The sequence below is a fragment of the Epinephelus lanceolatus genome, chromosome 21 (assembly GCF_041903045.1).
Source record: "Epinephelus lanceolatus isolate andai-2023 chromosome 21, ASM4190304v1, whole genome shotgun sequence".
In the NCBI taxonomy this organism is placed as follows: Eukaryota; Metazoa; Chordata; class Actinopteri; order Perciformes; family Serranidae; genus Epinephelus; species Epinephelus lanceolatus.
The window spans coordinates 35,622,271-35,645,505 of NC_135754.1; the positions used below are offsets into that span (position 1 = coordinate 35,622,271).

The window sequence follows — 23,235 nt, forward strand, 5'->3', positions numbered from 1 at the left end:
AACAGCAGATTTGATTCAAGCTTCCTGTCTGATCTGCATTTTGATGAGCCGATAAAAGCCAGCGAAAAGTCTCCTCTGGGATGTCTGGAACTTTAAGGCGCTCCCTCTTCTCACTGCTACCTGACAGGATCTCCAGACAGCCACAATGAGTCAGCAAAATCTGCTCACTAAAAATTGAAGGTTCAGTCATTCAGTTTCCTGCAAGAAAAAAAACTGAGACAAACAAACAGCAGAAAATTGCTGAAAAAGATATTACCAGATAAGAAGTTGCTTATTTGCTTGACTGTTATGGCCTTTATGTCAGACTCAGGAGTTTCTAAAGAACAAAAAAAGACCGATGATGTGCTGCCATACATTTCTAACAGGTTACTGAACTCTAACAAACTTCCCCTCATCAATGTTGATTAAGCTGCATTGTTAAGTTCTGACCCGTGTTTGGTCTTTAGTCATTTGGTGTTACTGATTGTTCTGATCTGACTGAGCCTGAGTTGGTTGCTTACTTATTAGTCACTTTATTCTGTGAAACTGTGAAATTAGCTTATTTTGGTGAAAAATTGAGACTGGCCTAAAATTAAACCAACTAGTCCATACCCATTGGTAGCTTTGTCACCTTCTACCTATGCCAATCCTCAGTGCCTATGAATGCTTATCAATAATGGAGGGGTCCCCTCAGATTATGTGTGGTCATATGCCTACAAAGTTGCGTGGTGATGGGTGAAACCCTTGAGATGTTATACACCTTTATGTGATGAGCCACGCCCTCCGCAATATTCATTGCCTTATAGAAGCTCAGTTTTAGTAAGTTTTCCAACTTTTGCCAAGAGGGAACTTTAGATATTGGTCCCTAGATTATGTTCACCCAGTTTCATGCAGATCGCTCAAACTTCCTAGGAAGAGGTCCATTTGAAGTGTTTTTCAAAAAATTCAAAATGGCGGAAAATCTATATAAGCGGAAGTTATGGGTTCTTGAGGCAAATGTGTTCCTCATGAGGAGAGGCATCTCTGTGCAAAGTTTCATGTCTCTACGACATACGGGGCATGAGATATGCCCATTCAAAGTTTGACATTTCAATCGGTTGCTATAGCGCCCCCCTTTGGCCAATTGATGTAATATTGCTTCATTGGCATCCTCCCATGACCCTCTACCACTGTGCCAAATTTCACATGGATTGACCAAGTCAGTGAGGAGAAAAACATGGAACAGACACACACACACACACACAGTTTTCGTCATTATATAGTAAGATCTAGTCTGTAGTAAAAAAAATATGAGGGTTTTCAAAAGGGGACCTGTTTTGATTTCCATATTTTCTGTTGGATAGTGTTGGATGTTCATATTAAACATGGCCATAGTTTCAGGTAATTTCAGATGGATGTTTGATCAGGTTGGGATCCAGGGAATTTGGAGAACAGGTTGACACCTTAAACTCTGTGTCACGTTCCTCGGACCATTCCTGAGCAGCTTTTGTGGTGTGGCATGGCGCATTGTCCTGCTGGGGGGGCCACTGCTACTGAGGAGTGCTGTTGCCATGACAGGGGCGTACCTGCTCTGCACTGGTGTTCAGGTGGTTGGAGCGTGTCTGGTGGCATCCACCTGAATGTCAGAACCCATGGTTTCCCAACAGAACACTGCACTGTAACAAGATGTTTAATGTTGTTCACTTCACCTGTCAGTAGTTTTAATATCTTGGCTGATCAGTGTTAGTAACCCATAAAAACCCACCCTGAAAAACTTGACCTATCACTTGAAGTGGGAAAAAGAACATGTGTCTGTTCACTGATTTGCAAAGATCACCATCCAACAACAAAAACATCAAAATGCTTCAGACATTCACTGTTCTGAAAGGGTTCATTGCTGCTGTTAAAAATGAATCTAGCTGATCAGAGTAGCTTTACATTATGTGAAGTGCCTTTTAGACATTGTGCTCTACCTCTCCTGGACCCTCAAATTAGGTACATGCAGGTCAAGTGATCAAAATGCTGTGAAATGTCGATTGTTACTGGCTTTTGGATGTTTTAGATTCTCATAGGGCTGCAGCTAATGATTTCTCAGTGTGTCAAGTAAACTGAGTCAATAACTTCAGTGTAACTGTCAGAAAATGGCAAGAAATGCTTAACTCATTAAGATTCTCAATTCTTGAATTACAGATCCAGCAGATTTGAAGTCTTGTCACTGGCTGTGCTTGATGCTGGGGTGAGGAAACAGTTTAGCATGCTCCTTCACCACCAAATCTCCAAGGATCCTCCTTGGGTGTCTTGAACTCCAGTAGGCTGCCACCGCATCCTTGGGCTGCAAAGTTTCATGGCTAGAGTCCATGTCGGTGACCAATGTGACCATGGGGTCGAAGGTAAATGATAAATGGTTGGATCTCAAGATCACAGAGACCTTGTGTCTACAGATGTCTGGCTGATCTAATTAAACTGAATTCCACATTTACACAAGTTGAACCCATGTGTGGGTGACAAGAACTAAGTGACAAGCAAACAAGTTTCATGGTTAGATTTTTATTTTTCAAACAGTTCTGGAAGGCTGAAGTTTTGCCAAGTTACCTGCAACACAAGAAGGCCAAATGTTACTTATGAGGACATCACTGTTGTGTGACAGCTTAACTTCAGTTTGCATTTTACCTTTTTAAACCTTCTTTCCTCCTTTGCTCCCAGCCTCTGGTGGAGACATGTGTGGTGCTTTGACGGTCTCAGCAGCAAAGACTGGTGGTTCAGGGTACTCTGGGGAGTATTTAGTGTGGGAAAGGAACTCTTGTGCTCGCTGGTAGCCATTTCTAGACTGGATGATGTAGGATGAAGGCGGCAGAGGGGGCAGAGGGGAAGTCTCGCTCATGCTCTGCGGCATCTCGGCATTGGAGTCCCAGACACTGAAGTCTGGGAAATCACGAGATGGCATCCAGTTGCTGGGGTCGGAGAATGAGGAGTCGGCTCCCCCTGCAGGCTGCATGGACCAAGGAAGGCCAGGAGAAAAATCACCGTCATCACCAGAGCTGTAGGCTACAGGAGCAGCGTAAGCATAAGAGCTGGCAGAGCTGGAGGCTGCAGGAGCACCGATGTAAGGAACAGGTCCGTCACCAAAGTCCATGTACCCAGCAGCAGGGTATGCTGGAGCAGCCCCGTACACTGGACCAGATGCCGCCCCACCTGAGCCCATGTTGAGGTTTCCACTGGTGCCAGCAGCAGACTGAGGCTGCACAGAGAAGCTGGGAGTCTTCTTCCCATAACTTGGTGAAGAGGCTGCAGATGCACTGGGAGCTCCCACACTGGATGGGGACTGGTTTCCAGTGGAAGAGCTGGCCTGCTGGGGGGCTGTCTCAGGCTGCTGAGAACTAACAGATGGTTCATACTGCAGGTTCACCAGAGGAGGACGTGAGCCTTCAGACTCAAGGTTTGATCCAGGAGCTGAACCACCACCAGAGCTCCAGGTGTAGGGATACCTGTAGTCTGGACAAACAGTCAAAGTGAGTCAGCATCTGCAGCCAATACAGGAAGTTCTTACAAGTACTTGATGTGTTTGAGTAGGAATTAGAATTTCAAACTTGCATTTTCTAAACTAGTTGAATCAGATCTCAGGAAGCTTTAAGCATTTCTCAGCAAAGTAGTTTAAGGATTTATGGCACCAGAGAGACAAAGTCAGTTTGTGACTTCTTTACATTTCCACAACATCTGAAGAGCCATTAAATTAAAAGCAAATTAATTCTGGATACCTTTGAACCATCTGTGTGGTCAGGAATCTGCTGCCAGACAGTAAAAAGAAACTCACCTCCTTTGGTTGCAGGAAAACAAGCACCACTGCTGAACAGCAGCAGACAGATCCAAGACACCCTGTAAGGTGGAGACAGGAGAACAAAGTTAACCCCCCAGAAGCTGACACTGAAGTAGAACTGGAGCAATCATTGGTTATATTGTATAAACTGATTTAACTCACCTTAAAGACAGTCCGTACATCATGTTTGACTCGTCCTCTGCAGCCTGTTGAGATTAACAGAAGCTCTGAGCTGTGAGGTGAATGTGGCTCCTCTGGTCTTATATTGGTGCAACACATGCTCTCTAATTAAACTCATTAATGACACCTGGAGCCCAATCAGTACCTGCAGCCTGTGTCCACTGGTGGAACACAGTGATCACATTGTGAGTGTTCTAATCTTAATTAACTCATAACCTGTCAGATAAATGAAGTGGACATTTAACTATGAAATGTAATGAAATATAAAGTGGCATAAAATTAACATTTCTAGAGCTGACATCACAAAGTGCTTCACAATAACAGAAAAGCAAGACATAAAATGAAGACGCAATTTAAGATATCCACATAAAAGAGATTAAAATGCAACTTAGTAAGGGCAGGTCTTAAGCCTCCAACAGACTGTGAGATTTTAACAACCTTCTAAGTTTAGTGCAGCTACACTGTGCAACATGGATCTAATAAACTTGGGTATGACACCAAGTTTCATGTCTGCAGACTTTACAATGCAACAGCTGCCCATACTGAGCGCACAAGGATGCTGCACGGGTTATTACTTCTCCAACTGTGGAGCATAATATACAGGCTCACATTATTAAAATTAATAAAATTATTATTATCAATACTGAAATTAAGAAAATGCCCAAGAAAATGTTGAAAAAATGTGAGACAAATGTTGACAAAATGTCAGAAAAGCAATTTTAAAAATGTCAAAAAAATGAAATGTCCCAAAAATGCAAAAAAAAAAATCAGAAAAAAATGTTGAAAAAATATCTAAAAAATATTTTTTGAAAAATGTAAAAAATAAAAATAAAAAAACATTAAAAAAATTTCCAAAGAAATGTTGATAAAATGTCTGAAAAGCATTTTTAAAATGTCCAAAAAATGTAAATGAAATGTCCCAAAAATGCCAAAATACATCAGAAAAAAAATGTTGAAAAAATATTCAAAAAATATTTTTTGAAAAATGTAAAAAAAAAAAAAAACATTTAAAAAAAATTCCAAAGAAATGTTGATAAAATGCCTGAAATGCATTTTTAAAATGTCCAAAAAATGTAAATGAAATGTCAGAAAAATACCAAAATACATCAGAAAAAAAAAATGTTGAAAAAATATCCAAAAAATATATATATATAAAAAAAACCAAAACAATAATAAAAAAAAAAAAAAAATGAAAAAAATGTTGATAAAATGTCCGAAAAATAATCTTGAAATGTCTGAAAATAACCTAAAGTTCTGTGGTCACTATATACTGCAGTGTGTGCCTGTGTGTGTGTTTGCTAGCTGCTGCAAACCAAGGATAGATGACATGAGGCTCGGTTGAGATGAACTGCACCTTGCCTGGAAAGTGGATGAGAGCAGGCAGCTGCAGCAGGAGGCGGTGAGAAAAGGTTGCAGTCAAATCGGACAGTTTCCCGACAGTTTCCAGCAGCCTTCAGTCTGTACAGGAAGTCACAGAAACACTCACATCCTGTTCTGATCTGATGCCAATTTATTTAAAATGTTGTCAGATCCATAAATCAATATATTCTTAGTCTCCTATAGTTTTAATTATGATAGAGTGACCTGTGAAAATGCTTCACAGGTGATTTCGATGATTCATGGTTTAACCTCCATTTTACATGAAATGCGTTCATTCATGCGTATTATGTGTGTTTTACTTGCTGTACAACCAATTGGCCTCCAGGGACAAAACAAAGTTGAAGTTGAAGTTGTATTATGCAGCGATCAATCTGCGCAGGCCTGGCACATCTTAAACAAGTGTGTTTGTATGTTTTGTGACTGCAAATGTGCAAAAGACAGTTTTTTTCTGTCACTCTGGCCCATGTTGTAGAGCTTACCTCCAGCACTGAAGCATGGACTGACTGGGAGTGATTGGACTCAGGTGTGATCAATCAGTTTGATTAGAGCAGAGAGGACATGTATATAAGGACAGAGCAGCTACAGGCCAATCACAGCACAAAGCTTCTGTCTACAGCTTCTGTCAGACTCTTGAGTTCAACCTGCTGTAGCTGAACTGTTGTGTTGGTTTTCTTTGAGGATTCAGGATGGTGTTTGGTTTGATTCTGAGGTGAGTCAGAGATTTTGACTTTTCATGGTTGTAGTTAGTTTGTCAAGATTTTTGAAGAAAATCTGGACTTTTGTCTGAACAGGTTGTCATGGATTTGTTTCCTGCTCTTTGGCAGCAGTGCAGGTTATCCTGCACCAAAAGGCGGTAAGACTCCCAACAATATTGAGACTAGCTCAGAAGTTTAACATGAACTTCACTTTCCACTTTCTCATGCACAAGTTTTGTTTTAATCCAACTCGTGTTTCAGGTCAAACAAGTCAAAACACACCTGGGCTTGACTTTAGACCTGTTCCCTACGGTGGTGCTGTCTCAAGCCTTGTGTCTAGTGCTGGACCTTCTTATGCCAACACTTCACTCCAAACAATCCTTGGATGAGCACAATGTTCTAGACAAATTTAGCTTTAATCTGTCTCTGGTTTCAGGTGGGGCAGCATCTAGTCCAGTATACAGGGCTGCTCCAGCATACCCTGCTGCTGGGTACATGGACTTTGGTGACGGACCTGTTCCTTACATCGGTGCTCCTGCAGCCTCCAGCTCTGCCGGCTCTTATGCTTACGCTGCTCCTGTAGCCTACAGCTCTGGTGATGACGGTGATTTTTCTCCTGGCCTTCCTTGGTCCATGCAGCCTGCAGGGGGAGCCGACTCCTCATTCTCCGACCCCAGCAACTGGATGCCATCTCGAGAGTTCCCAGACTTCAGTGTCTGGGACTCCAATACCGAGATGCCGCAGAGCATGAGCGAGACTTCCCCTCTGCCCCCTCTACCCCCTCTGCCGCCTTCATCCTACATCATCCAGTCCAGAAATGGCTACCAGCGAGCACAAGAGTTCCTTTCCCACACTAAATACTCCCCAGAGTACCCTGAACCACCAGTCTTTGCTGCTGAGACCGTCAAAGCACCACACATGTCTCCACCAGAGGCTGGGAGCAAAGGAGGAAAGAAGGTTTAAAGAGGTAAAATGCAAACTGAAGTGTAAACTATTCAGAAACCTGTCTTTTACTTCAAAGAATGACTTTTTGGTTTCCTGCAGGTGCAGCTGATCGGCAGAGCCCTCCTGAACCTGGTTTTGGAGAAGTGAAGAAATTTTAATAAATTCTTAAAAATAAGAGCTCTTGTTTACTGCTGTAACTCTCAGATTTCTGTTTTTGGATGTTGCCTTGAAACAAAATGTTTGACTTGCGTCACTGCAGCTCTAAAATCTGTAGGGTTCAGTCTAAGAACTAAACTCTTGGCTTTATTAACTTTCCTGACCTTCAAATCTCAAACTAATCTGAGCCTTTTCAAAGAATCTCAAGGTACAAGTGTAAATTGAGCTAAACTGGCTTGGGACAAACTCAATATGCCATCACCACTTGAGTGGTCTTCACCACTCAAGACTGAAGGAAGTGCTACCAGTATAACAAGGACAACATGCATGTTAAAATGTTAATCTTTTGAGAAGTCTCAGTCGATCAGACTTGTATCAGTTGACAAATGCCAGGAGGACTAAACGGTCTCACTCTGAAGTTGTCAATCTGACGCTTGGGCAGTGACTTGCGGCGTCAGACTTTACAAAAAGCCATCCTTCAGTGTCATGAGACACGGCTGGTCACCGTCCGTTTAACAGCGCTCTGCGGCATCGGCGTGAAATGCAGCAGGACAAGAGACAGTTAATACAGCAAAAGTCTAAAGAGGGGTGGTGGATGGGTCTAAAAAACACTTTCACCTGAGGAGTGGTGTTTTGTGTCCCTAAGATTTATTAAGCCAAACCCTCTTCCTAAACTCAACCATGTGCATTAGTTGTTGGAGGGGGGAAAAAGTCAATGTGTGGTGTTGTACTGATGTAGTGGGGATTTTTTTTTGACAGACTTTACGGTAAACTTCCTGTTACAACAGTATTTTGAAAACAGAATGCATGTAACAGGCTGAAGAACGTCAGCAACCAACACACCCAGGGTACCTTGGACGTCATATCTTGGTGTATTGACCAAACGTCTGTGACGAGGTCGGAGTGGGAATGTGTTGAACTTATACATTTTTACTTTAAGCCATTATCTCTCATACCATCTGCCTTTCACTCCACATGCATGCTCTTGTAATTCTTGCTGTCACTGACTGTGTTAATATGCACACAATATTCTGTATGATACAGGTCATGTAAACAGCATATTCCATTTAGATATTCCTGATTAGGCTTTATTCCAAATGTGGCATTTTCTGAGACATGAGATGTTGGTACTAGTTGGGTTTTTATAGCAATATTTAAACATGCATAAAGTGTTCAGGATATGTGTATCAGTTGGGGTTTTTACTGGAGATTGCAACACACAGCTTCTTGTTTATAATCAGCTCTGTGTGTTGTACACAAACTAACTCGCCAACAGTTTGTAAGGCCGTGGGGTAGAGCTGCACGCCCAAAAGAAAATCCAACATTTCTAGTTGGAAGAACAAAACTGCTTTTAAACATTATGAAAGACTTATATATGTGCAAATATCACAGCACCGACCTTTTCAAGAAGATGTTTGAAGGAATAAAAGAGGGAGACTGTATGGCAGGCGTGGCCAAACTCAACTTTGACCCGCTTGCTATTATATCAGTTACCTTGGAGATAAAACAAACGGCACTTACAGAGTTTGTCAGAGACGGAGATCCACCCTGAGAGATCTGCTGCTGTTACTTTGCAGTGTGTGTAGTTCAACAAGGACAGAGGGATGTTGTATGCTGTAAAGCCCTGTGAGGCAAATTGTGATTTGTGATATTGGGCTTTATAAATAAAATTGAATTGAATTGAACTTTAAAGTTATAACTGCACAGATTGAAGATTCTGGGGGGGTTATGTTGCTTTAAAGTAGACCTTCAGCAAAAATGTGCAATACAGAATAGGCCATAACTCTGTTTGCTGTGTGGTGCTGGGAAACACTCTCTGCACCTCAAAACCAACCTGTTAGATACTGTGGTGTGATGTGAAACACATTAGGGAGGCAACTCAGTTCATACAGCACGTTTAATAAAGGGGAACCTGACCAACACCCACCAAACACATCAACTTCTAAATCTATAACCTGTATTGATATAAGTTATGGGTGCAGTATGTAACTCTGTAGAACAGTTTTTATTTCAGTTTCATCCTCAGCTCATCAAATACTGAAGCTTTGGGTTGTTTGTTTGGTCCGACCTCCTGCCCATGGTCGTAGGTATTTGATGAACTGTCTTTCTCCAGAGCTGCAAACTGACTCTTTAATCAGAACCCTGAATTTATCGATCAGTCGCTGAATTCTGCTCAGTGGTGTCTCACCTTTGTACAGTGATTTATTTTGTATCTTCCATCCTCGGTCAGGTGAAATTATGCTGCTAACAGCTTGAACTTCTTCAGGAGGATTAACACTGTGCTGATGATCAGTGTCTCCGTCCGTCTCTACTGAACGGTCATTTAAGAGCCGCTGTTGTGTGAAGGCAGTCAGAGCTGAAGTGACTTCAGAGAGTGAATGAAAAGAGGCTGCAACACAATCCCGTCCTTCTTCTGCTGGAGATCAAAGTGGAGTGTGTGTTGGGAACAGCTCTTAAGGGCTGCTTGTGTGTGTTGTCTGATTTGCTCCCTGACCTCTGACCTCGCTGCCATGCGACAGCAGCCATGTTTCCACAAGTGGAACAAAAGCTTCAAACGGTGAGAGGCGGCAGGAGACACTTACTGCTGCACTCGAGTCCGAGGGAGAACATCAATCTGTGTCACTGAGTGTAGATTGTCACTAGATGTGTATCAGTGTTTGTTTCAACACAATGTCTTCACTGATTCATATTGCAGAGACACTCAAGTGACCTTTATCATATGTGTCCATGGCATCCATCATTTCCACACATTGTCTTTGTAAGCAGGCATGCAATGTATTCTGGTAGTGCCATATTGTGTTTCGCAAGATGGGGTGTCACACAGGTCAACAGGAAGTGCACACGGCTTTGAAGCCAATTTTCATAGTGGCCAAACAGTAGAATTACATCCATCATGTGATGCCACTGGGGGCAAAAAGACTTTCCCATAGACTTACACAGCAAAACAGATGTCTGATTTGATCCATTTGGTCTGATAACATTTGGAAAGTCTAGAAGAGCTGCACCATTGATCCATTTTATCAAGTTAACGGAGTGCGAAGCTGGAAGAAGCTGGCTCGGCCAGCGGAAGTCTCTAGTGCACCTACTGTGCGGACCACACAGTGCAGAAGCAGCGCTGGTCATCTGGGTAATTTTATACACAGCAATTGAACATTTTTGGGTTCATTTTGCCACTGAGCAGCTGTCATAGGAATGAATGGGGTCCCGCCTCCAACGCAGTTCTTTTTATACACCCATGGTGTCATGTTGATCACTCATGAAGTTGAGGTCTAGGTTATTTTAGGCAGATTAGGGGCATCCAGTTGGACACGCCGACTCTGGTAACTCATGAAAAACTGGCCGTTGTTCATCTAAGATATAGACTGTAACAGCAACTGCATGGCTTATTTCTCCCCTCACATGTTTTCAGAAATACATGTACTGAACTATTAAGCATCCAACGCTGGGGAACAGCACAACCAAAATTGCCCCATGGCACATACCACCAAAGCTGTCCGGTACAGTTCAGTTCAGTCTGGTCCACATTTTTTAAGTTTCCACAGTGAAAAGTTGTGGATGGTACCAGCAGAAGCGTTCCTTAGCGTCCCCATGTTTGGTCCCCCCTCTGTTGGGGTACCTAGCACACAGATCTGGTACTAAAAGGTGGAGCTAGAAACCCTGCAGTCTGATTGGTCAGTAGAGGACGGTCACTCTGGTTTTATGTAACCTCTGTTCATACATCAGTAAACTACAACTATAAAATGAAAGAGAAAAAAATAACTTCATTCACTGGGCCGACTGCCGGCAACTTTTAAGGTGGAACGTTAACTTGTAATGTTACTCAATGCATGAGTTGATGACGTGAATCCATCAGCACACCTTAAATTTCACTGTGACAACTTTGACCATCACTTTAGTTTTTATATGACACACACTTATAAAATATATTTTAATTTGGAGCGGATTATGTGAAGGTCATATATTCTAATCCTCACTTCCTGTGGGCTACAGCAACACTAAACCCCTGAGCTTGCCTGAGAAGGACTAAATGCACAAAGCTGCTATTTTTAAATATCCCATGGAGAGAGACTCTCACTGCAGCCTGTTCTATTTTGTTGTGAAAATGTGGGCGTGCAGCCTCGTTCTGTGGACGATAAACCAGGTGCAGACTTCCATCTGTGTCACCGCTGATGAGGAAATACAGCGAGTGCTGGACGGAGCAGTGAGTGACAACAACAACTGAAAGTTTTTGGTGGAAACAGGGCTTAAGGGTCTGTACACATGCTGCATTTTTAACCACATGATGATTTATAATGTGTATTGTGATATTTTAATATGGTGCAACTACTTTTTGACGACCAATCCAGTCAGTTTCAACCCATCTTTCTTTTCTTTTTCTTCAGTCTACAATAGGTGTGTAGTGGCAGAGGACTGACTGTGTGTTATTCAAGTTTTAAATATTATAGGTTATTGGTTATTTTATTTAAATTACCAGTAACTGTTAAATTAACTTCATATCATGTTGATTGTGCAGAATTACTAAGAATATGTGGCCAACCAAGGCAACAAGGCAAGAAAAGGTTTAGGATATTGATTAAATATTGATTGTGTGATGTCTGCCACTTTACACTTGTAGCCACATTTTAGAATTTGATGTTGTATTTTTTTTTACTACACTACACATATCTGACAGCTGAGTAAGATTTTCTATCAAAAAATATAACACTGCGATGATGTGATCACTGTGTTCCACCAGTGGACACAGGCTGCAGGTACTGATTGGGCTCCAGGTGTCATTAATGAGTTTAATTAGAGAGCATGTGTTGCACCAATATAAGACCAGAGGAGCCACATTCACCTCACAGCTCAGAGCTTCTGTTAATCTCAACAGGCTGCAGAGGACGAGTCAAACATGATGTACGGACTGTCTTTAAGGTGAGTTAAATCAGTTTATACAATATAACCAATGATTGCTCTAGTTCTACTTCAGTGTCAGCTTCTGGGGGGTTAACTTTGTTCTCCTGTCTCCACCTTACAGGGTGTCTTGGATCTGTCTGCTGCTGTTCAGCAGTGGTGCTTGTTTTCCTGCAACCAAAGGAGGTGAGTTTCTTTTTACTGTCTAGCAGCAGATTCCTGACCACACAGATGGTTCAAAGGTATCCAGAATTAATTTGCTTTTAATTTAATGGCTCTTCAGATGTTGTGGAAATGTAAAGAAATCACAAACTGACTTTGTCTCTCTGGTGCCATAAATCCTTAAACTACTTTGCTGAGAAATGCTTAAAGCTTCCTGAGATCTGATTCAACTAGTTTAGAAAATGCAAGTTTGAAACTCAAATTCCTACTCAGACACATCAAGTACTTGTAAGAACTTCCTGTATTGGCTGCAGATGCTGACTCACTTTGACTGTTTGTCCAGACTACAGGTATCCCTACACCTGGAGCTCTGGTGGTGGTTCAGCTCCTGGATCAAACCTTGAGTCTGAAGGCTCACGTCCTCCTCTGGTGAACCTGCAGTATGAACCATCTGTTAGTTCTCAGCAGCCTGAGACAGCCCCCCAGCAGGCCAGCTCTTCCACTGGAAACCAGTCCCCATCCAGTGTGGGAGCTCCCAGTGCATCTGCAGCCTCTTCACCAAGTTATGGGAAGAAGACTCCCAGCTTCTCTGTGCAGCCTCAGTCTGCTGCTGGCACCAGTGGAAACCTCAACATGGGCTCAGGTGGGGCGGCATCTGGTCCAGTATACAGGGCTGCTCCAGCATACCCTGCTGCTGGGTACATGGACTTTGGTGACGGACCTGTTCCTTACATCGGTGCTCCTGCAGCCTCCAGCTCTGCCGGCTCTTATGCTTACGCTGCTCCTGTAGCCTACAGCTCTGGTGACGACGGTGATTTTTCTCCTGGCCTTCCTTGGTCCATGCAGCCTGCAGGGGGAGCCGACTCCTCATTCTCCGACCCCAGCAACTGGATGCCATCTCGTGATTTCCCAGACTTCAGTGTCTGGGACTCCAATGCCGAGATGCCGCAGAGCATGAGCGAGACTTCCCCTCTGCCCCCTCTGCCGCCTTCATCCTACATCATCCAGTCTAGAAATGGCTACCAGCGAGCACAAGAGTTCCTTTCCCACACTAAATACTCCCCAGAGTACCCTGAACCACCAGTCTTTGCTGCTGAGACCGTCAAAGCACCACACATGTCTCCACCAGAGGCTGGGAGCAAAGGAGGAAAGAAGGTTTAAAGAGGTAAAATGCAAACTGAAGTTAAGCTGTTTTATAATGGTGGTGGTTCATGACTGACTTTGACCTTTTCCCTGTGTTGCAGGTCACCTTGCTGACTGAGCTTTAGCCTCTCTGGAACTGTTTTTGCTAAGTATGCTAAATTCAAAATAAAAGAACTGACATGACGTCGTTTGTGTCTTGAGTCTTACCATACTGAATTCTTGTGACCTAAAGCAAATTTACATTTGCTTTAAAATGCAGTCTGCTTTTAGAAAACTTGTGTGAATGCTGATCCAGTGATGGCTGTGTAGAAGAATATTGGCTACTTATCGTGTTCTAAAATGGCCTCTTGTTCCCTAAATTCTGACATACATCTATGTGCTGAGACAAACTTAACAGATCAACCCCTATGTGTAAATTCTGAACTACTCTTCAGGAATAAACTCAAGCTTTCTTGAATTTAAATGTAAAGTGAATTTGGCAACACTCTTGGCGCACATACGAATAGCGGAGGTGTTGAAGGGACTCAGTCAAGTTGCCAGAAAGTGTCCCTGCAAAAATGACTTACACTTGTATAGTTCATATTTATGACTTGGTCTTTAGGAGGAGGGGTATGTCGGCTTGACACCTAGGTGAGGGGCCTGCCAAGCTGCAGACCACTGTTATGTAGATCATGTATCAATGTAAAACTTTCGCCATGGATGTCCGGATTTCTAAGTCCTTAAACTATTCTTCACGTCTTTCCTTGACCTCATGTTAACCAAGATCAAGGAAAAGTGTTCTGGAAAAGGCGTCAAGTAATTCTATGCACAAGCAGCACCCTCCTCTGGGGCTAAAACATTATGTCCTTCCTGAAGTGTCAAACTGCAGTTCCTCTAATGTCCACTTGAGGCTGGCTTCAAAAGCAATTCAGTCCCCACAGACCCATGTTAACATGTCCAACTTTACAGCAGAAAAATATGTTCACAGCTTGGTAGAAAAGTTTTGGCCTCGAGTCCACCAAGAATGACTCAGCATTTTACCACTCCAGGTTCCCTCTTTCATGAACTTTGAAGAGTCTATGATTAGCTTTTCTGGAAATAATAATTTAATGGTTTTAAGCCTGTTTATTTCTACCAAATATTCAACAATCAGGCTTCCACCTCACCATCTGCATCGCCAATTTCCTGTCTCCAAAATGTTCATAAGCGTGGGTCAAGTTTCTCCCAGCAAGTCTGTTTTTATGCATCACAACATTTCTTTCAGGCCTCATTTGTGCGTACACAGTGTTTATAATATGAGACTCCAGAGCTTTAAATCTGACTTCAGCACATTTTTAAAAATTTTAATATTGTGTCCTCTTTCTGGATTTAATTTGGCAGGAAATCCGATGAGAATGAAGCTTCCTCACAGCACGAAACACCTCAGAAGCCGTCAGTTCTTTTCCACTGAACACTAAAGCAGTTTATTATGGAAAATGTAATTAAATAGATTATAGGATTTAAGCCAAAATCACAAAGGACTGTAAGATGTGAATATTTGGAAAGCTAAACAGCCTGGTGCTCAAATTCAGCTGTTTAAACTGGAGGACAGACAGACAGATGGACGGACTGTCCATCAAACTGAGCTGAAGTTGGACAAAATGCTGTCAGATTGCAGAGCTCTCTGTGGGATCACACAGCAGCTCTGAGTGTGGAAACTTAATTCCTCAAGCAAAGACATCATTTCTCTGTCTTTGTGTTCAACTTTTCTCCCTCATCCATCCTCTCTGTGTCTCTGGCAGGAAGCTGAATGATAATCAGCTCTGGCTTCTCCATCTGGAGGGACACAGAATCGCAGCTCTCCACCTGTTCCATCCGGGCCAAAGTCACACAGCAGCCTGGAGAAGACTCTGTGAATATGTCCTCATCCTCGGTCTGAAAGATCAGACACTCAGTCCTTCACAGAGACACTAAACCTGCTCACAGTGGTAACATGCTGATGTGTCGCAGGTTTAACCATCTTATTTTGTACAGCACAAAGTGAAGCTGAGGTAGAGATGTTTATACTTCTGCAGGTATTTACTCATAAACTAAAGTAATGGACACATTAAAATGACCTGATGATGACGCCAGATTTAAGTTACAGTTGTAAAGTATCCTCTGGCACTAGGCGTTCAGAAATAACACAATAGGACTTTGGCTATTGGAAAGGATCAATCCTAAAAATAGGTTGTTCAAAAGAAAAAAGGATTCTGAAATCAGACTAGATCATGTAATCCGGACCTGGTTCTGATCCCAATCAAACCTTCAGGATGTGTTGTTCAAAACTTTTCAGTAGGACTAGGATAGCTCAGAAGCAGAAGGCTGGATTCAAGGTGGGTTTCACGTACAAAATGTAATGAAACTTCATTTTGCACTTGATTTGTTTAAGCTTTAATTATCCAGATGTGGTCTTGAAAACTCTGTATCTGGATCAGGCTGATCCAGTCCAGTGTTGCTTTGAAAACCAGCACAAAAGTAAAATGGATTAGCTCATCCTGGACAATCAAACAAGAGACTTCCAAATACCGATGCTTGGCCGGTGGCCCTGTGTGTCAATCTATGACGCTCTAAGTGACCCTCTGGCATCAGTTTTAGACGTGTCAGTTTCCACTCATTACCTGTATACAGTATCTTTAAAATAAACTTTAGTGTTCCCAGGAAGCGCACAGTTTCTGCTCGTTGTATGTGTCTTTTCAAAGTAATCGTCTTGTTAGGTTTAAGAATCTAAACCACTGAGATGAGTTGACGAAATAAGAGCATGTTTTGGGTAAAAAAAAGTAACTGACATAAATAGATTATAAGGTATGAGCTCAGGAAGTGTCAGTTACCGTTTGCATGCTGTTCGTACATAAAGTAATACATCACAATTTCTATAGAACCCATGTAATCCTGAACCAGTAATATAACTTAAATAAAGAAGGCTCCAATCATGTGACCGATGCGCTGACAGCAGTACAAGCACGTAGTATGAGCAAATAAGATACCATATGGATGCAGGGTGTGGTCGACGGGTCAAACAAACACAGGACTTTGACCAGCAGGATTTGAAACCAAGAGAACTTTGAGTTATTTTAAGGTACATTGTCACTGTGTTTCTTTTCCTGAAGCTAACCTACATAATACACTGCCTGGCCAAAAAAAAAGTCGCCACCTGGATTTAACTAAGCAAATAGGTACGAGCCTCCTATTGGATAATTACTGCATGGGCGATTATCTTTCAGCTGGCAACAAGTTATTTAACCCCAACTGGTGCAATGAGTTGCTTCTCATTTCCTAAACAACCATGTCGAAAGACACATCCCGTGGTCGTGGAAAAGATGTTAGTCTGTTTGAGAAGGGTCAAATCATTGGCATGCATCAAGCAGAGAAAACATCTAAGGAGATTGCAGAAACTACTAAAATTGGGTTAAGAACTGTCCAACGCATTATTAAAAACTGGAAGGATAGTGGGGACCCATCATCTTTGAGGAAGAAATGTGGCCGGAAAAAAAAATCCTCAATGATCATGATCGGCGATCACTTAAACGTTTGGTGAGATCAAATCGAAGAAAAACAACAGTAGAACTCAGGGCTATGTTTAATAGTGAAAGTAAGAGCATTTCCACACGCACAATGCGATGGGAACTCAAGGGATTGGGACTGAACAGCTGTGTAGCCTTAAGAAAACCACTAATCAGTGAGGCTAACCGGAAAAAAAGGCTTCAATTTGCTAGGGAGCATAAAGATTGGACTCTGGAGCAATGGAAGAAGGTCATGTGGTCTGATGAGTCCAGATTTACCCTGTTCCAGAGTGATGGGCGCATCAGGGTAAGAAGAGAGGCAGATGAAGTGATGCACCCATCATGCCTAGTGCCTACTGTACAAGCCTGTGGGGGCAGTGTTATGATCTGGGGTTGCTGCAGTTGGTCAGGTCCAGGTTCAGCAACAGTATGTGCTCAAAGAATGGAGGTCAGCTGACTACCTGAATATACTGAATGACCAGGTTATTCCATCAATGGATTTTTTCTTCCCTGATGGCACGGGCATATTCCAAGATGACAATGCCAGGATTCATCAGGCTCAAATTGTGAAAGACTGGTTCAGGGAGCATGAGACATCATTTTCACACATGGATTGGCCACCACAGAGTCCAGACCTTAACCCCATTGAGAATCTTTGGGATGTGCGGGAGAAGGCTTTGCGCAGCGGTCAGACTCTACCATCATCAATGCAAGATCTTGGTGAAAAATTAATGCAACACTGGATGGAAATAAATCTTGTGACATTGCAGAAGCTTATCGAAACAATGCCACAGCGAATGCGTGCCGTAATCAAAGCTAAAGGCGGTCCAATGAAATATTAGAGTGTATGACCTTTTTTTTTGGTGGTGACTTTTTTTTTGGCCAGGCAGTGTATTACGTTAAGTAGACTACGTAATGTGACGACGCCATTCATGGACTGCTAATTTGTTAGATATTATACACCAGAGAAATGTTAGCATTGTACGTTTGTCGTCCGGTGATGGACCGAAAATTAGGCAAGACATCTGCCAAGCTGAAAACCACAAACAACTAAAAAAAAAGAACAAAATCAGTTGTTTTTAGCGACTCGTTGCTGTTTTTCCGCTAACTTTTTTTGGGGGGGGGGGGGGGGGGGGGCGATTGGGTTTTGCCTCACTGCATTTTCGTTTTTCGGTGCTATGTCCTAAACACACCAAAATAAGGAGCAAAAAAATAAGATCAGGCAGAGGGCAGAGTCTCTGCAGATTAACGCAGCACCACACACTGAGAGCAAGTGGTGACTGGGAGGGATTACTTTATACTTTACACATTGATTTTAGGAAAATCCTGCTGTATATCGTAAAGTCTTGTGGCTGTAGTTAAAATAACTCAACGCTTACGTTTGGTATCACAAAGGAGATGAACAGTGATCTTCTGGGTCAAAGTCCTGTGTTTGTTTGACCCATCTGACAACCCTGACCTTCTCCCTACTCACACTTTGTCGTTCTTTATATTAAATCAGTTGCTCTGAGTGTCTAAGAATGATGCTGCCTGGTACGTCTCATGCAGACGCTAAGGGGGACCTGGGTGCGTCAATATCACACACTCAGGGCCATTGACCAAGTGTCGGTATTTAACAAGCTGGGAGTGAGACTGAGCTCCGGGAATATGACAGTCCATCCCATCACCTTTGAGACATTTCACTGAAAAACATTAAAATCAACCTGCTGGTGGTGCTGCAGGAAAAGTGCAAAGATCATCAGAGTTATCAGGATTTATCATCTGGTGACTGTGAATGTTTGTACAAAGTGTTAGAACAATCCATCCAGTAGCTGCTGAGATATTTCAGTCTGCTCCAAAGTGCTGGATCAACCTGCATTTCCTCAGAACCAGCAGATAAAACCTCAGTAAAGAAGAAGACAAAGGCCATCTGAAATAATTCAACAACCTTCACTTTAACCACACTGCCACACAGAAGCATTGATCACACTCTCTGTCTGACCGTCACAACACAGACTGTCTGAATAGACACAAACACTTGAATGTTTCATCAGCGTCATGTTTTATTTGGGTTCACTGAGTCTCAGCGATTGAGCTCTCTGACAGACACAGCCTGCAATTACCTGAAGGGCCAAATAAACACTGAAGCTAACGCAGTAATTGGTATTAATTATCATTTTAACATATCAAAGGCAGGTTCAGTGAGTGCTGCAGGATGGAGCACTCACGTCAAACCACTCTGGATCAAATGTCACTGAATCCATTATAACAAACAACTGGACTTTACTGCTGCTGACAATCAGCCAGACGGGTCTCTGTGTTATTACACACTTTAGCTAATTTATTAGAGTGAAGTCAGGGTGGCATTTGACAAACAATTAGAGTGAAATGGTTCATGAATGAAATCAAGACTATCATTAAAATGATTTTCTAGTATTAATATATCACTTTGTCAGAAATACATGCAGAATTAAAATAAATAAATTAAAATATCACAAAAGAATTCCATTAAAATTCGATGATTTGTTTGTAACCTGTGTCTTTAACAGAAGTTCTTCAGAGTTACTACAGAGACAACTCATCCTCACTGCGACCTCGTCACATGTCCACGTTTGGTCATGGACTTTCCACGTCCACATATGACGTCCAAGGTACCCTGGGTGTGTTGGTTGTTGACGTTCCGGGACGCAGTGTCTGTTTTCACAGGAAATGTACAGTTTGCATTCAGTCTCTTTCAAAATAAAAGCACTATGTTGGTACAACACCGCAAAGTGACTTTTTTTTCCTTAAACAACAAAAACGCATGGTTGGGTTTAGGAAAAAAAGAACATGGTTTGACTTTACAATCTTACAGTTACACAATAATCATGATGGCGATGTGAAAGGGCAGGAATCACTGCCCAAGCACCAGTACTGAACAACTGCAGAGTGAAACCAGGTTGTCGGGGTTTCGCCAATGTATCTTACCATATAATGACGAAAACTCTCTCTCTCTCTCTCTGTGTGTGTGTGTGTCTGTTCCACGTTTTTCTCCTCACTGACTTGGTCAATCCATTTGAAATTTGGCACAGTGGTAGAGGGTCATGATCCCTGCTGCCTGGTATGTGTAGAGGCCCAGGATGAAACAAAACTGAACAGGGCCTCTGTATCGTGTCAGACATGTTGAGTATTTACTGTCTCCCAGCTCACAGCTCCTGGATTTGACCCGGAATAACGTAACAGTCTGCGGGTCCGGAGGAGCTGAAGGGCATCATGTCTAAAGAGATCTCCGCCTCGCACTCATACTGCAGCATGGCGGGCAGCAGTAAGTTGCTGTGGTTCCGTGAATCATCTGAAATGACAGAAACTTTGTCAAAGTTCTGCTCCAGGTCTCCACCTGTGTGCTGCGGCGGCGGCACGAGTCTCTGCGCCCCGGGGCCCGGCATGGCGCAGGTTTCCTTCTGCATGGTGGTGTCGTGGTGGTAAGACACCAGCTCGTTGCTGAAGTCCACCGCCTCCACCGTGGAGGTGGAGCAGTATTTATTACAGCCCAGGATGGTGGAGAAAGCCTTCCTGAAGTCGGCGTTGAAGGCGTAAATGACCGGGTTCAGGGACGAGTTGGCCCAGCCGAACCACACGAAGATGCTGAAGGTGGTGTCGCTGACGCACGGCGGCTCTCTGACTTTATCCAGCTCGCAAAAAGGCACCACGCAGTTCAAGACGAAAAACGGCAGCCAGCAGAACACAAACACTCCCATGATGATGGAGAGAGTCTTTAAAACTTTCGTTTCTCTCTTAAAAGATGTTTTCAGGGAGCTTTCGTCGTGCGCTGACGCGCGGTGGCGGTGGTTTTGCGCACGGGGCCCTGCCGCCCTCTCCAAAGACGAGATGCGTCTGATTTGGGTTTGCGCGATGCGGAAAATGCGCGTGTACGTCCCCACCATGATCACCACGGGAATGTAGAAGCTTATGAGGGACGAGGAGATGGCGTAGGTCCGGTTCAGGCTGGCGTTGCAGTCGTCCGGGTTTTCCGCGGTCGAGTTGTCCGCGTCCGCGCGGTGCCAGTTGAGCTGCACAGGGATGAAGGAGATGAGGATGGAGAGAGTCCAGGCGACACCGATCATCAGGAAGGCGAACCTGCGCGTCATTTTGCGCTCGTACTTGAAGGGGCTGGAAATGGCCCAGTAGCGGTCCATGCTGATGATGCACAGGTTGAGGATGGACGCGGTGGAACACATGATGTCGAAGGCGACCCAGGTGTCGCAGAAGCGGCCGAAGAGCCAGATGCCGGCGACCTCGGACACCGCCCTCCAGGGCATCACCAGCACGGCCACGAACAGGTCGGACACCGCCAGAGAGATGACGAACGAGTTGGTGACTTTGGAGCGCAGGTGGCGGAATTTGATGACCGCGGCGCACACCAGAGTGTTCCCCAGCAGGGTGGAGACGATCAGGACGCACAGGACGCAGCCGGTCAGCGCGCGGAGACTGAGACCTCCACCCGGCCCGGGGCTGTCCGCTCCCGCTGTGACCACCTGATGCTGGTCCGGGTGATTTTGGCTCTCATTAAAAAAACTCTCCATGGATATCCAGACTCAGGCCCTCGGTGCCATGTCAACCTCTCCTCATGAAACTGCCGCTCACACCCTCTGTCCACCATCACCTGCAGCGCGTCTCAACTCCAAACTCTGTGTTTCCAACACTCAGACAAAAAGAATAATCCTCCCGTTGTTGCTTAAAAACAGATTGAGCAGTGAGACCCTCCTGCAGGAGACTCAGTTTGTGCGCTGCTGCCCGCGCGCAGTGACTGAGGCTGCAGAAGGCGACCCTCTGCGCCTTAAGTATATTTACCCTCTCCAGTCTGTAACATATTCAGTCCCACGTTAAGACATATACAACGTATTGATTCCAGTCGCCTGATGTGGTTTTTCATTGCTTCTCATCAGATCTCCACAGCTTTGCATCCAAACACTTGAAGGAAACCAAATATGACAAAACACTTTTTAATTCTAATGTCAGAAAGTAACCAGCAGCTACAGAAACAATATGTGAAAATAAACGAGGGACACATTTTCTCTCTGAGCTTAAAATAGAATATGTCTTTGAGGTGAATCTGAGTTATGAGTCTTCCAGCATGAATAATACAGCAAGTACTAAATTAAAACACGTGGGGAGGAAGACGGAAGTGCAAAAGGCTAAATTAGCCGAATTTAAAGAGGTCACTGATTTGACAGTTCATCCCTAAACGCAGACTAAGTTTGTGTTTAAACTGAATTTGGGGGCATTTTCTCAGAGAATTAGAAATGTGTGTTGTCAGGTACAAGCATGCTTTAAAGGAGTAAAAAACAAAAAAAAAAACCAAAAAAAACAGAAAACATTTTCCATACATTATTGCTCCTGAGAGAATCCTTTCAAGTCCACAAAACACAATCAGGAAGTTGTGAAGTCTTCAGAGCGGCAGGAGAGTGAAGGAAGGTGAATCCTGCCCTCTAGTGGACAAAGACTCAAAACACACCAACAGCTGCACAGTCCACAGAGGCTGAGTTTGCATTTTCAGGTCCTGCTCAGATCTTAATTAAACATGTACGTGTCATTCTTCAACTCTGGTCCATCTTGGTCTTGGTCTGATACATATTTGAAATGAATTGATAGATCATTTTCATTAAGATAACAGTTACATGTCCACGACCATATATCTTTTCCATCACAGTAAACGACTGTAAACGGCTCTTGTGGAAATTAAATTTTTGTCACATTTATTAAAAAAAATTGAATAAAGTCACAATATGTGAAGAATGACTTCTCAACTTGAAAAATCCGACAGTCCAAGGAGCACATGAATGCAGCATTAACTACAATATTGACTGGTAATGTGAGGTCAGCAGCTATTTGTTCAACAGGTCATATCCCTGCAAGTATGAGCACGTCATTTTTTATTTTGCATGTGAACAAAAATGTATCATTGCAATCACGATACTAATTTCCGTCAGCGCGCTAATGGCAATTCCCATTACGTGTTAGCGTTGAGCTAATAGATCAATGCAGGCCTTAATGAATAAGTCAGACATATTATTTCTATGACAGGTTTCAATGTAACGTTAAATATCTCAAAATAATATTTCATATGGGCTAGTTACCCGCTGTAAATTTAAAGGTTAGCAAACATTAGCAGGCGCTGGGCTAGCAGCCTGTCTCTGACGAGTCAAACAGCATCCAGGCATCCTACTTTAGCCAGTGGTTTTACTGGTTTAATTCACAGGGTCCATTTGTTTCAGAGAGGAAGAGACCTCTGCGGAGACTTCGGCTCTTGGTGTAAAACCTTTTGAAATATAAACACTGACGGAATTCTAACCAGGAGAAGCTTCAGCTGGTTGTAATCTACAGTCCTCACCACTAGATGCCACTAACTGGGTTTACTGCACCTTATACTTCATTCTACATAACTCAGACC

The 23,235-nt window shown here is 43.2% G+C and overlaps 4 protein-coding genes across 4 annotated transcripts; 2 read left to right on the plus strand and 2 right to left on the minus strand.

Moving 5' to 3' along the window:
• Positions 1–2,485: 2,485 nt before the first annotated feature.
• LOC117247493 (uncharacterized) lies at positions 2,486–4,053 on the minus strand. Its single transcript, XM_033612080.2, has 4 exons — positions 3,935–4,053; positions 3,770–3,831; positions 2,629–3,450; positions 2,486–2,550 (listed from the first exon to the last, which is right to left on the minus strand). The coding sequence occupies exons 1-3, from the start codon at positions 3,955–3,957 to the stop codon at positions 2,633–2,635; spliced, it is 903 nt and encodes a 300-aa protein (XP_033467971.1). The 5' UTR covers positions 3,958–4,053; the 3' UTR covers positions 2,486–2,550; positions 2,629–2,632.
• Positions 4,054–5,894: 1,841 nt separating this feature from the next.
• Positions 5,895–7,147, plus strand: LOC117247600 (uncharacterized). Its single transcript, XM_033612187.2, has 4 exons — positions 5,895–6,041; positions 6,124–6,185; positions 6,464–6,994; positions 7,072–7,147. Exons 1-3 carry the CDS (start codon positions 6,019–6,021, stop codon positions 6,988–6,990), a joined length of 612 nt encoding a protein of 203 aa, XP_033468078.2. The 5' UTR covers positions 5,895–6,018; the 3' UTR covers positions 6,991–6,994; positions 7,072–7,147.
• A 4,773-nt stretch (positions 7,148–11,920) lies between these two features.
• Positions 11,921–13,509, plus strand: LOC117247487 (uncharacterized). The gene is made up of 4 exons (XM_033612074.2): positions 11,921–12,042; positions 12,146–12,207; positions 12,527–13,348; positions 13,428–13,509. Exons 1-3 carry the CDS (start codon positions 12,020–12,022, stop codon positions 13,342–13,344), a joined length of 903 nt encoding a protein of 300 aa, XP_033467965.2. The 5' UTR covers positions 11,921–12,019; the 3' UTR covers positions 13,345–13,348; positions 13,428–13,509.
• A 5,339-nt stretch (positions 13,510–18,848) lies between these two features.
• LOC117247637 (D(5)-like dopamine receptor) lies at positions 18,849–21,435 on the minus strand. The gene has a single exon (XM_033612227.2). It carries the CDS (start codon positions 21,365–21,367, stop codon positions 19,991–19,993), a length of 1,377 nt encoding a protein of 458 aa, XP_033468118.1. The 5' UTR covers positions 21,368–21,435; the 3' UTR covers positions 18,849–19,990.
• Positions 21,436–23,235: the final 1,800 nt, after the last annotated feature.